We start from the raw sequence: 14,272 nt of genomic DNA, 5'->3' as shown, positions 1-14,272 counted from the left end.
GGAGTTTAACTGTAGGAGTTCCTGGAGTGGAAGGTAGATACTAGCTTAATAAACACGGGATTGTCCTGTAAAGTACTTGTAGAGACTACATAATCAGCGCCGATGGAAAATCGGTTGTTACGGTTTGCAGGTTGGCTCTCCACCACGGCTTTCAGCCGTCTGCCTCGTCTGTATGACCCCGCTGACAGCATGGCTCTCTGCGTCTGCCTTCCTCTCTATCTGCCCCCCTTATCTTCCCTCGTCACTCCATCTGTCTCACTCTGTCCTTAGCACGAGAGAACAAAGGTTCATTAATGTACCTGGCTTGTTTCTGCTGCCTCTGATGTCCACCAATTACAGCTCATTAAAAACCACTCTCACTCTTTCTCTGTAATCTGTCCTGTTCCTTACTTCACTCACTTCTTAAACCCCCCCCCCCCACCCTTCCTCGCCGTTTATCATCCTCCCTTCACGCTGTTCAAAACACAAATATTGACAATCTGCAGTCTAAAACCAGATGTCCCTGTTTTTCTCTAATCACACTGCATCTCTTCTCTCTCTCTCTCTCCATTTCCTCATTCACTTCTTCCCTTGCCTTTACTTCCCCGCTCTGCCGAGCAGAATGGGGCCGGGCGCTACTGTTGTATAATGTTATTTACATTTCTTGGCGGTAATTAGGCCGATAGGGGAACGACTGCGATCCCACAGTCGATTAAGAAGAACAGGAGGGAGGGAGGGAAGGAGGGGGGGCGGGTGTAGGTAGGACATAGGTCAAACAAAGTTCTGAGACTGTTTTTTTTTTAAGTATAGTCATGTTCAGGGACAGAGGTACTTGGAAAAATAAGGTATGAATCTAATTGAAAAATAGCATTAATATAATAAATAAAATAATAATAAAAGGAATGCACAACGAACAATAAAAGGAATATATCTCATTGTTGCAGCAACTCCACTGCAACAATGTGTTGCATATTCTTCATATTGTTTTTCTAAAATGTAAGTATTTCATGAAATATGTATCTTTTAAAGGAACGCGTGTTTTAAAAGTAAACATAATCACACACGCTGACACGATCTAGTTGGTCGTCTTATTTCAACAATTTTGCCTCTTTTTTCGACATTCTAATTGCTTTTTGGATATTTTTGTCACTTTGTGGTCACATTTTTGTCACTTTTTGACATGACCACCATGTTCATCATAGTTTTTATGTATATGTTTGTGTACTAAAGTGCCTTCCGACTGAGGAGCCAACATGTCCCAACACAGACTGCTGTGTTGCAGGTACAGTAAAATAGCCATTGAGGGGCCTCTCAGTGAAATGAAAGGGGGAGCGGATGAACGAAGGAGGGAATGAGAAAGAAGGTGGATTGGAGCTGCAGTCTAGGTCATAAACCCCGCCCCCTTCCATGTTAGCGGATGGGACATGGACCAAACTAAAAAATCCAAATTCACGTGAAATACATATTTTCCCAAAGACAAGGCTCGTTCGAGATGAGTTGCGTTTTTGTCGTCTTTTTTTGTCACTTGTTGACGCGACCACCAGTATGTTCATCATAGTTTTTGTGTATATGTTTGTGTACTAAAGTGCCTTCCGACTGAGGAGCCAACATGTCCCAACACAGACTGCTTTGTGGCAGGTACAGTAAATGAGCTGCGCCTCGCCTGTAAAGTGGACGGGAGGAGGTGCTGACAAAAAGCAGCGGTCAAGTAGGGCCGTTTCCAGCAGCCTTCAGGCAGAACAGGAAGTCACACAAACACTCATATCCTGTTAGGTCGGATTCCTAATTTATTTTAATATTATCAGACTTATATTTCAGCGTGTACTGGGTTAGTACTAGTTGTTTTTAATTCTGACCAAGTAGCTTGTTAAAATGCTCTACATGCGATCTGTTGCTGATGGTAATATATGGTGTGTGTGTATATATATATATATATGTATACACAGTATCTTACAAAAGTGAGTACACCCCTCTAGGGCTGGGGGTAAAGGATTATTTATTAAACGATTAATCGGGCAATTATTTTATCGATTAGTCGACTAATCTAACGACTAATTGGACAATTAATCTAACGTTTATTTTTCTGTTGCTCGATTAATAAAAACCATAATGTATCAAATAAATACCAAAAAAAATCTTAATATACTTTATTAAACAGTTTTGCACAGCAAAAAATCTTCTGCTTTACACAAAATTAAATAAATACAATTATTTTTATTTTTACTCTTTTACAGTACAAACATAACTCTCTCATACGTAACTGTAAAAAATTAATAAGTTGTAGTGCAAAAAACTACCGTGCAGTGCAGTATAGACATTCCTGAGAGTGTTTAACACAATATAAAATTTCTGTTTTCAGTTTTACAGTCCCAACATAAATCTCTCCTGTACAAAGCTACTGTAATCTGCTTGCTACCGTTAGCTAGATCTAGCAGCTGTGCACTTTGGTGGTGCAAGGCTAACCAACGTATCTTAGCTCTCTGTGCAGTTTGTTCGTGCTAGGTTAGTAGCTAACGTTAATGAGCCAACATTAGATGATAACTAACGTTAGCTAAACACAGCTGTGTAGGCGCCAGTAGCTAGCTAACGTTAACGTTAGCTACTAACCTAGCACCAGCCTAGCACGAACAAACAGCTAAGATAGTTAACTAGCACCACCAAAGTTCGCAGAGCTCAAGCAACACAACACACTACTCAAACATGAAATTAATTTAGCCAACGTTATTACGTTATTGTCTCCAGAGAGCTAAGATGCGTTGGTTAGCCTTGCACCACCAAAGTGCACAGCTGCTAAATCTAGCTAACGGTAGCAAACAGATTGCAGTAACACAACATGTGTTCTGTACAGAATTACCCTTAAAAACTATAAAAATCTCTCTAATTAAAAAAACAATATAAAGTTTATATAAAACGTCATCCTGTTGAGTCAATTCTGAACCAATCAGCTGTCAGATCAGCTGGGATGCAGGCATTTGCCAGCATGCTCTGGGTCCGCCTGGGTCTTGCAGTCGGTGGAAAGCAAGGGGCGGCGCCTGGCATCTTGAAACTGCGGCCGCCTTGATCTTGTGAGGTCATCGTTGCCCGAGTGTGCATGACGTCAGAGCGTGTCGGGATCAAGTCGGACGCAAATCTACCCGGTGTGCGTTGGGCGACGATCGCCGGTGATCAGTTTTGCGCCGATGGAACGAGCCGATGGTTTCTGTCATTTCAGGTAGTTCTGCTCACACTAATGTTTGTTCAAGTGTTGATTTTTCTGATCAGTCTAGTTTCTTATAAGTTATCTGATGCTACAAAAACAGGGTGAAAAGGTCATGACTGACTGCTGGGATTGACTCCCGATTGATTGGGCGGGTGTGTGGCCGGGATTTCGTACAGCGGCTCCCCCTGCCTGATCACTTCTGCGCCGACTCTGGCTCTTTTTTTTTTAATCCGGGATATTTTGGCTTCACTTTTGTACCGCGGGAGGACGTGGAGACGCATCGTCCGTCTTTATGAAAAGGTACTTTATTGTCACATGCACATACATGTAGCAAAATTCATTCTCTGCATCTGCAACCCATCCCTCAAGGGAGCAGCGGGCAGCCATTTACAGCACCCAGGGACCAACTCCAGATCTGAGCCAGTGCCTTGATCTGGAGACCTGGAGAACCTAGTACATGTCTTTTGATGGTGGGGGAAACCAGAGCACCCAAAGAGGGCGCATGCAAACATGGGGAGAACAAACTCCATACAGAAAGGCCCGGAACGACCTCGATTTAAACCCAGGACCTTCTTGCTTTGAGGGCACAGTGCTAACCACTGGGCCACCATGCTGCATATGTACACTCTATGGCGTTAACGGGGCTTAAGAGTCATTTTTAGACAGCACCAAGGATTCTAGGATTGTAAAAGCAGCATCTTATATTATATGTGATATAACTACTTTAAAAACATAAACTCTTCCTGCAGAGGTTGAAAACCAACACCATAATCGACCTATTTCCCTACCTACGGCAGCTGAATTCAGTCTCACACTGTGCTGTCATGGTGGTCAAATGAGCTTATTCATTAGCACGGTGAGGCAATGTGGATCAGCGTGGCGACAGGCCGAGTGGAACACACTGTTACATAAGAGGAAGTGTGACACCACTGTGAAGCTGTGTGTATGTGTGTGTTTTGTGTGTGTGAGAGAGAGAGAGAGAGAGAGAGAGAGAGAGATTATTAGAGAGAGAGAGATTATATTCCATATACAGAATGCATATGTGGGTTTTGCTTATTGCAATCACATTGAGTCCAGGTCAAGTGTGTGTTCCATCTAAGTAGAGTCGGGCGGGTGGGAGTGATGAGGGTGGGGTCCCACAGCATATGGAATACACATCATGTCCCTGATAACAATCACAGCAGTTACATAAGAGCAACAATCCCTTTGTTTTGTCCAAAAAACACACACTCCCAATCTCCCCTGACTGCCAGAGTGTGTGTGTGGGTGTGTGTGTGTGATTGTGTCTGTTTATGCACCAGACAGCCTGTCTAATTTCCCTAACGAAGAAAAAAAATAAAAAATAAAGAAACAATACAAATGTCACAAAAACTCTTGCCTTGCTGCCTCTGTTCCCCTCTGTCGCTCTCTCATCCGTCCACCCTGCACATGTTTGTGTTTGCCTCGGAGGGAAAATAACAGGAATAAATAAATTGAATGGGAGATGCCATCATTAGAGTTGAGCTTTCCAGAACAGCCTGAGAAAATAAACAAAAGATGCAGCTAACACAACGTCCTGCACTCGGACTGCTACTCCCTGACATCTCTGACTCCCACTGACCCGCCACAGGAAAACATTGGCCTCTAGACGTTTGTCTAAAAATGTACGTACCCAGGGCATGAAGTTAACTTTTTTGACCACCAGCCACTTTTTAAATCCACCTGGTAATACTGGCATCACAGGAACCAAGAAAGAAAAGTCTTGGGCGCCTGGTTAGCTCACCTGGTAAAGCGCACGCCCACATAAAGAGGCTCAGTCCTCGATGCAGTGGCCATGGGGTCCGACTCCGACCTGTGGCCCTTTGCTGCACGCCATTCCCCCCTCTCTCTCCCCTTTCAAGACTAAGCTGTCCTGTCAGAAATAAAGGCCTAAAATCTGTTTTTTAAATAGATTGGCATTGGAAGCAGGTAAAGTAGCTCATCCCATTGGCCAATGATTTGCTTTTCAAAAGAAACAAGCTAGCATGAGTTGAGAAGAGCCACAATTGACGAGACGGTTCCTTTTGGACACATTTTGGAAGTTGTTATGATTAGGATTTTGGTCCAGGTTGACGCCTGTTTTCCAGTGGTAACAACAGGTGTGTTTTCAATAACACAGGTGCCAGAGTTCTGTTTGAAACTAGCGTGCGTTGAGGATGCAAACAGAGTGACTCTGTCTACAAACCAATAAGGCTCAGAGGATTCACTGCCCGCCTGATTCGCTGCTGCTCGGATTTGCCAGAGTTTCCGGAGCTCCAGTGTTGGTGCTTGGCGCTGTCTCTGTGCTGCTGCGGTGGTGTACGGTATATGGCAAGACTTCACCAATCACCAACAGAGGCTTCTAAGCCAAATACCACACAACCTGACATGTCCCAGCAGGAATGGGATCCGAAATTAACGACATCAGCAAAACCAAGATTACAGGTTTCTCTGGCGCTAGCATGTAGCTACATGCAGTTAGCAGTGGACTGTAACAGAGCATAGCAGCCCTTTTTGTAGCGTCGCAAATCACCGATCATAGACACAACCGGACATGTTCCCGCAGGAATGTGATCTGGAATTAGGGAGAAATTAACATTAGTAGCCAAGATTGCAGGTTTCCCTGGCATTAGCATGTGGCTACATGTAGCAGTGTGTGTAAATATGTATAGGTAAATACAGCAGTAGCCTGCCTGGAGCAGATGACCATATTTAGAACCCATATATAGGCCCGGTATGATGTCATAACGGAACGAGAGTAGAAAACTGTTGAAAGCATTTAGAACGGACTGAAAACCGAGGTTTCACAGGGAGTTCTTTTAAAACAGGATGTCCCTCATTTTGTGCTTTCTTTGTGTTGGCGTTTTAAACTCTGCACGACTAAAACAACCTTCAAAACGTACACATGTTCCACCAAAACAAAGTCCTTCCCGAGGCTATTTTGCAGAGGCGCCCTTGCTCCGTGCGCAAGACAATTGCCATTGGTTTAAAGAAATGCCAATGAACCAGAGCACGTTTTCCTCCCATCCCAGAATGCTGTGTGGACTAGCCAGACCCTCCTCCGCAGCGCTGTGGAGGAGGGTCTGGCAATGCGAGACTACCCTAGCCCCCCCAGTCTCCTTCAAAGTTAACCTCAAAGGCGTCTCCAGTTAAATGTTGGGGCTTGTGCAGCTCGTCTTTTGTTGAGGCCTTTCTGATAACAGTTACCACCTGTGGGGCGTCCTCTGCACCGTCAGGCTCAAGCTGCAGTGAAAGGAGCTGTTCCTTCAGCAAGTCGTCAAACTGGAAAGAGTACAGTGTACCAACACACACACACACACACACACAAGTACATGTACACAGCCTCTATATATGCTTCGTGACAGGAACACTTATGTAACATAGGATAGACAAAACATTCGGCGGCCTGGAGGAGCTGTCTGCGTCCCACCCACGGGTGCCCTTTGTGTGCCTGTCTGTCATTGTCCACTTACTGTAAAGGATGGACAAATTAGCCGAGGAGTGGAGATGACGAGAGGAGAGCCGAGTGTGAAAGAGAGGGACTGGAGGGAGGGAAAATTAAAGATCACTCTCTCCGAGCTGACGGCAGACGCCTTACTAATGACACGGGTGTTTAAAACGCTCCCTGGAAACTTTGTCTGATGTTTGTCTGATTTTGTTCTGCTGTGCACCTATTGTACATTTTAGCTTAATAGTACTTTATACCAAATGTATTTTAAATGTTATATTATTAAGTAAATGTGTAATTTTACCTTCTTTTAGGATGACTATTTTACCATCTGTCTAGGGTATGCAAATGAAAAATAGCCTTCTGGCTAACTCTGGCATATTGACAGAAACGGTTATTAATATGCACTGTCCCTGTAATAAAAAATAAATAAATAATAAAAAACTGTTCTCGCTCTCAAACCACTGAGCCTTGGTGGACTGCAGCGCTGTAGTCAACAGGTACAGAACACGGATGCTGAACTGAGGACAGTTTGTCCCTGACATAGTAACCGAAACGGAAATTCAGAACCTCTAAACCGGGACACAAACTCAAACGCCGCTCTGAGTTCCACTATCGACATAGCTATATTTAACATCTTTTATTTTGTTTGAAATAATTTAGGTCAGGGATCTTCAACAGGGGGGTCCAGGACCCCTAGGGGGTCCTCAGAGTTAATGCAGGGAGGCCTCCAAATTATTTTTAACTTTTGAAAGTCTTAACATAAATCCAACATATTATTAGCAAACATAAATCCCCACTGCTTACTGGCCTATAGGTAAGGTAGTCACTAAGGCCATCCACAGATGTGTGCTCCACATGTATGTTTTAACATTAAAACATGATTTATAAAATCATGCCAACTATTATTAGGCTATTTGAATAGCTTAGTATTCTATGCAAACAAGGTATGTATAAGGCTTTAGGCCACCCTACAAGTTATTGTAGGCCCAGTTTATTATGCAACTTCATTTTATAAAATATATGTAATAGGGGGTCCCAGCTCCATCTCTCTTTCAGTTAAGGGGTCATTGGCTTAAAAAACATCAAATCCCCCTGATTTAGGTCATTTATTTGCAACTTTCTTTTAGGAAAAATGTAAAAATGTGACTTTTTCGTAAGAAGTTTCCATTTCAAGCAACTTGTGTCCTTTTGATTTCAAGAGTCAGTTGTTACAATAGTTCGTCCGTGTGTGTTTCTTTCAATTGTTTTAAAAATCACAAAGATAAGATACGCACTCTTTTCATTACAAGAAATGACCCCACCTTTAAGAGCTGAGCCTATTTACAGTGCAAACCTTGTCAGTGAACTATGAGGGCTAAAAAAAGAAATAAAACATTTATTAATCGTAATCGGGGTAAAATGTTCGATTAATCGTGATTTGTTTTGTAGTCAGCGGTGGAGGAAGTATTCAGATCCTTTACTTAAGTAAAGGTACTAAGTCGACACTGAAAATACTTCATTACATGACAAAGTCCTGCATTCAAATTCAAAGGGTGCAACAGCAGACCAAATGTGGTCTGCTGGTGCACCCTGGAGGTGCAACGTATATCTGCAAGTGAGTGAGTGAGTGAGTGAGTGTGTGTGTGTGTGTGTGCATGCATGTGTGTGTGTGTGTGTGTATTCCTACTTTAGTCTGGAAGCAGCAGAAGAGCTGTGTCAGGTAGGGGTGTTTTCTGGCCAGGGCCAGGATCCTTTTCTCGGTCATAGTGCAGTCCACGTCGTCGTCCTGCAGGATCACGTCTTTCTTCAGCACTTTGACGGCGTAGACCTCGTCGCTGCCCTTCAGCTCCGCCAGCATCACCTGCTCACAACACACACACACACACACACACACACACACACACACACGTTTGAGAGACTATTGTCCAAAAAGGCTATCTCTCTCATCATCAGGGGTGTTAAATCCCACGTTTTATCACGATACGGCATTATATCAATTCTTTGGACAACAATACAATATTTACCGATATCACAAAGTCTGCCACGATACAATTCGATTAACCCTTGTCCACGGGTCATATTTGACCCGTTTTTAATATCAGAAAATATGGGTTTCTTTCAACCAAATTGCCCAAAAAAAACATGGATGTACGTTGTATAGAACCCATACAACATAAAAAAAAAAAAGATTATTTAGATTAAATTTTGGGTATATACAGTAGTAGAGTACACCCCTCACATTTTATTAAATATTTCATGATATCTTTTAATGGGACAACACTGAAGAAATTACACTTTGCTACAATGTAAAGTATTAAGTGTATAGCTTGTATAACATGTAAATGTGCTGTCCCCTCAAAATAACTCAACACACAGCCATTAATGTCTAAACCGCTGGGTTTCTTTAAAGGGAACTTTATCAGGATGCATAGTATCCTGGATCCATGAAATAACTGGCCTTTAAACATAACAATCTGCCTGCCTCTATGGGAATTTAACATAGGGGTGTACTCACTTTTGTGGCCAGCGGTTTAGACATTAATGTCTGTGTGTTGAGTTATTTTGAGGGGACAGCACATTTACACTGTTATACAAGCTGGACACTTAATACTTTACATTGTAGCAAAGTGTAATTTCTTCAGCGTTGTCCCATTAAAAGATATAATGAAATATTTACTAAAATGTGAGGGGTGTACTCACTTTTGTGAGATACCGTATATGATAACACAGACTCATTGCCTTTACTGTACGCGGACCGACCATGCTTACTGCCGTGAATTGTCCCCCCCCCTTCCCTCTCCCCAAAAGGCCCATTCTGAGCCAGAAAAACCCTGTACCTTTCCGAAGCTTCCTTTGCCCAGAACTTTGATGAACACAAAGTCGTGCAGATTCATCCTCTTGATTTGCGGCGCTGCGGGACCTTCGACGTCACCGTTCTCCCGTCCCTCCTCGCCCCCCACTGCGACGCTGCCGACTCGCCCGCCCTTGTCGCCCGTTACCGCGGCGACAGGCGTGGCGGAGGAGAGCGGGTGTGTTTTGTGCTCCGCTCCGCGGTGGTCCAGCGACAGAGCCTTCCGGATGTTCTCCAGCTCCTTCACGTCTGGACGGACACAGAGACAAGAAGATGAGTTCTGGTGTGCTTTGTTCCTTTTTTGGTTGTTAGTCTCATGCTGGTTTTGAGTTTATGTGTCATGGGGGAGGACTTGTACTACCCTGGTCACACGGTGAGGTGGGGGCGGACCTTGAGCGATCCTCTTCTGTCTTAGGCGTCCCTGATAACGGCTGCTGCGGATCCTGACCCTGGGGAAGCTGTTTAAAGGGGAACTATTATATAGCATTTTCAGGATAATACTTATTTATTTACGTATATACTTACGTATTTTGTGTGTGTACTAGAACATGATTACATGCTTTAAAGTTCAAAAAACACTTTATTTTTCTCACACTGCCCATGGCTGCTGCGCCTGTATTCTAACCTGACTCCGCCAGATGGATCGCTTTGCATTTGCTCGGTATATCCATCTTGGAACTTTCTGTTGGAGAACTTTTGGGAAGGGGCGAAAATCCTGGTTAGCTGACTGGATAAACCATCTGTCTATCACCACCTATGTTGGTGATAGACGGGCCGAATCAACCAATCAGATCAACGAAGCGTATGACGTACTAACAGAGCGACGACGAAAATACAACAACAAGCCAGGCTACCCCTGCTGCTGGAGGCAAAGCCTAGCTCATTAGCTCAGCAAGGAATCAACATGTCGGTAAAGGACATGTTGGAGAGGACATTCTCATTTCGTCACACCTTAACCCGCCTCAAAACCAACGCTGATTGGTCGGTTGTTTTGGCGAACGGCTCCAAATTTTCTCTATCTCAAGATGCCAGACTGATCTGCGAGTGGAAAACTGGAGCTCGCCAGATCAGGACGGTCTCACGAGGCTACCTGTATTAACCCTCTGTATGAGACGCTCTCTTTAAGGCCCCCATCCTGAAAAATTCCAGTCTGCTCTGATTGGCCAGAGTGTTTCCTGGACTCTGCGCTCCGCTCCGCAGCCTCCACTGTTGTTTAACTAGATGGAGCCACTGCCAAAATCACCAAAAAAGGCACTTAAACCAAATACTACAGTAAAGTGACCCAAAATTGGGGAGAAATGACCCGCATTGGCTGCCAAGATTACAGCTATCTTGCGTTAGCATGCAGCTACTTAATATTTAGCACTAGGCTAACGTTAGATTGTAACGGAACGAGGCAGCACTTTCTACCGTCAAAAATCGCAGATAAAGGCTTCTGAACCAAACACTACCTAATCGGACATGTTTCAGCAGGAATGCGACCCGAAATTGGGGAAAATTTAACAAATCGGCAGCCAAGATGTAGCTACTACAGTTAGCAGTGGACACTAATAGAATATAGCAGCACTTTCTACGGTCAAAAATCGCAGATACATGCACGACCGGTACGTGACAGAGTAAAAATCCGTCTGATTCCGAGGCGAGACCTTCAAAAAGTGGCTTTGAGACCGGTCTTAAGACCAAGAACGATCTCAAGTCCTACAACACTGATGGGCGGAGATGAGTTCTGCTACTGGCGCTAAAACTCTTGTGTGGATGGAGATCCCTTTTGTCTCAAAACACCGCTTGGAAATGAAAACGCCAGTAGTGTGGATGTACAGCCTACCAGTTGACTTTCTCACCTTTTTCCGTCTCTGGGCGCTGTTGGAGATCTTGTCTGGCGTGACTCCGAGGTCAGAGAGGACTTTAGCGATTCCTCGGGCGTCCACGCCACAGTTAGGAGCTACGTTACTCTCACAGCGCCGGTGTACGTTCACTTTACACACTGAGACACACGCACAAAGACAGAGTTAGCATGCACACCCATGTTCAATCAGAACAATAGAACAAACACTAGAATGAGTTTTTCTTTTGTCCAGCTCAAGTGAAGTGCACACCAGGTAGGATTAGTGTAGTTTAGTGGTTTACACTTATACAAGTACTACACGTAAATATACACATGATCAATAAAATATGTGATGGAGAGGTGCAAAAAAAACCTCAGAGGGGCTTCATCTGGACATTCTCCAATTATCGCATAATCCAATTAAAAATAAATATAAATTAAAATACTGAAAAGAAAAGAAAGAGGAAAGAAAAACATCAAATCAACAGAAAAAAATACAAAAGGTAAAATAATATTAGGAGTTACGTGGGTTGTTTACAATGGCCTTCCATTGGGATAGGGATGATAAAGACCTGAGTATGTTTGTCTTAGGGCTGCACAATATATAGTTTTTTTTAATCGTCATCGCAATATCAACTGGTGCAATAGAGATACCGCAAAAGGTTGCGACAAATCGCGACAGACACTACGGGATTTTTTGTGTTGGTTGAAAGAAAATCAGTAGACAACTGCACTTTAAAGTGTATATGTCATTCAGTTTTAGTAGTGCCTGTCATTGTCAAGTCAGTGTTCAACTTGTTCAATAAAAGAATGTTAGAAATGGTTTTAAATTCAACAAGCAAATGTGTTATATTTTAAAAGAATACTGAAAGCAACAGAAAGGCAGAACTGAGTACACTCTTAATATCTGTTTATTTATCGCAGGTAATATCATTTATCGCGATATTCAACAACGTTATCACGTATCGCATGTTTTCCTCATATGGTGCAGCCCTAGTTTGTCTACACTTTTCGTGACCCAAAGCATTGCACGGATGAAAGCTGAGCGGTCCGTACCTTTGCACTGGAGTCCCTGTCGCAGCAGGCCCCAGAGCAGAGAGCCGCAGTGGTCGCAGAAGGTGAGGACTTTAAAGTTGTGGATGCTGAACTTGTGCGGCACGTTGACACTGAACCTCTGAGAGCCGAGCGGCTGTAAGAGAGGCACAAAGAGGACGGTGAGACAAAGCTGCAGGAGTCTGGAGGTCTGAGCTGGCGGGAAACGTGTGGAAAATGTGAATGATGTTCCCTCTGGGGCTGCGACTAACCATCATTTTCATTGACGATGAATCTGTCCATTATTTCATCACGAGGAGTGAAGAAACTAGAAAATATTCACGTTTAACAAGCTGGAATCAGAGAATCTTGTTCTCGAAAAACGACTTAAATCGATTATCAAAATAGTTGGCGATTAATTGATTAATCCTCGCAGCTCTAGTTCCCTCTACCATTACTGACAAGGTTTATTTTTTGGTTACTGACCCTCGTGTTGTCTTCCCGTCGACCGTGCAACTTTTAGTTTTTGTGGGTCAACATTTTAACAAAAACTTTTCTTTCAACGGTTTGTTGTTCTTTTTTGACACTTTGTTCCCCGCTGTTTTTGACACTTTTCACAATTTTTATTTACGTTTTTTCCCCAAGTTATTTGTCACTTTTTCCGATGATTTTGTTGATTTTTTTCCAAGTATTTTGAAGGTTTTTACCAACATTTTTGTTACTTTTTTCAACCTTCTAGCGGTTTGCGATAAAACTGGTCACATTCGATTAGCATGCAAACACATCTCAGAGAACGGTGGACTCGGTACACGTGTGTTATTAACCCTTAGGTTCATTTTGCGCCGGATTTCTCTTTTCATCTAGTAAAAGCAGCCTGTAGATGTTAGATCGGTACCTCCTCCACTGTGTCCTCCTGCTTCTTCATCCCTGCACACTTGGTAATGATCAGCTCATGGCAGCGCTTATGGACCACACAGGTACACACTGCAGGAGGAATGCACACACACGGACATAAGTTACACATTTATAAGAGGATTTTATGTGTTTTAAGTGCCTCTGGTTGATAATCTTGACAAATATAAATGAAGATTTAGACACATTGGACTAGAGGAATGTGTTGACACCATCCTACCTTGACACTGGTAGCCCTGCTTTCCTAAGACACCCCTGAAAGTGAGAGAAAGAGACAGAACATGAATCTCAGCATGAATCACATGAAATTGTGATATGTGAATATGTTAGAATAACCATAATCAAGATATACTGTATGTATATTGGCTTTTAGAGCTGTGTTCTATGTCCTGCTTAGGAAGGGATTGTTTTGTAAGATATAACAAGAGATAGACAGCAAATGTGTTTGATTTATTATTAAAGATCCATTGTGCTGTTGATTCAATGTCCTCAACCCTGATTTTCCACCGGTGCTGCGTTCCGGTTTTGTTCCGTCCTCCACAGGTTTCACCAAGTCACATTTAAAGTGGCCATATTATGCTCATTTTCCGGTTCATAATTGTAATTTGAGGTTGTACCAGAATAGGTTTACATGGTTAAACTTTCTAAAAACACCATATTTTTGTTGTACTGCACATTGCTGCAGCTCCTCTTTTCACCCTGTGTCAGGTCTCTGTTTTAGCTACAGAGTGAGACCTCGCAACTTCTCAAGCGTCTGAGAAAGGGGAGCGTCTTGCTGCCCGACTCGCAGATTATACAGTCTCTAGTAGTACTTCACAGGACAATCCCGTGTTTATTAAGCTAGTATCTACCTTCCACTCCAGGCACTCCTACGGTTAAACTCCATGCCTTCTCTTTTCTGGAGTTGTCCTTATAAAAGAAAAATCTGTGATGTCTTATTATGTTTTTCCACCTCCAAGATAAATCTCTCATAGTCCGTGTTGTAAAGGAGACATATATATATATATATATATATATATATATATATATATATATATATATATATAT

General features: G+C 43.0%; 1 protein-coding gene across 1 annotated transcript in view; it reads right to left on the bottom strand.

The window, feature by feature from the left end:
• LOC114571931 (protein kinase C epsilon type) overlaps positions 1–14,272 on the bottom strand; it is a 98,217-nt gene that overhangs the window by 35,168 nt on the left and 48,777 nt on the right. The window contains exons 4-10 of the mRNA XM_028603238.1: positions 13,446–13,480; positions 13,209–13,297; positions 12,338–12,470; positions 11,298–11,440; positions 9,818–9,914; positions 9,443–9,705; positions 8,293–8,466 (exon numbers count right to left, since the gene is read on the bottom strand). Coding sequence (XP_028459039.1) covers positions 8,293–8,466; positions 9,443–9,705; positions 9,818–9,914; positions 11,298–11,440; positions 12,338–12,470; positions 13,209–13,297; positions 13,446–13,480 — 934 coding nt within the window. The remainder of the gene's footprint in view (positions 1–8,292; positions 8,467–9,442; positions 9,706–9,817; positions 9,915–11,297; positions 11,441–12,337; positions 12,471–13,208; positions 13,298–13,445; positions 13,481–14,272) is intronic.

The sequence above is a fragment of the Perca flavescens genome, chromosome 17 (genome assembly GCF_004354835.1).
Source record: "Perca flavescens isolate YP-PL-M2 chromosome 17, PFLA_1.0, whole genome shotgun sequence".
Lineage (NCBI taxonomy): Eukaryota > Metazoa > Chordata > Actinopteri > Perciformes > Percidae > Perca > Perca flavescens.
Note: the sequence above shows the minus strand (reverse complement) of the source record. Positions and strands in the feature narration are given on the sequence as shown.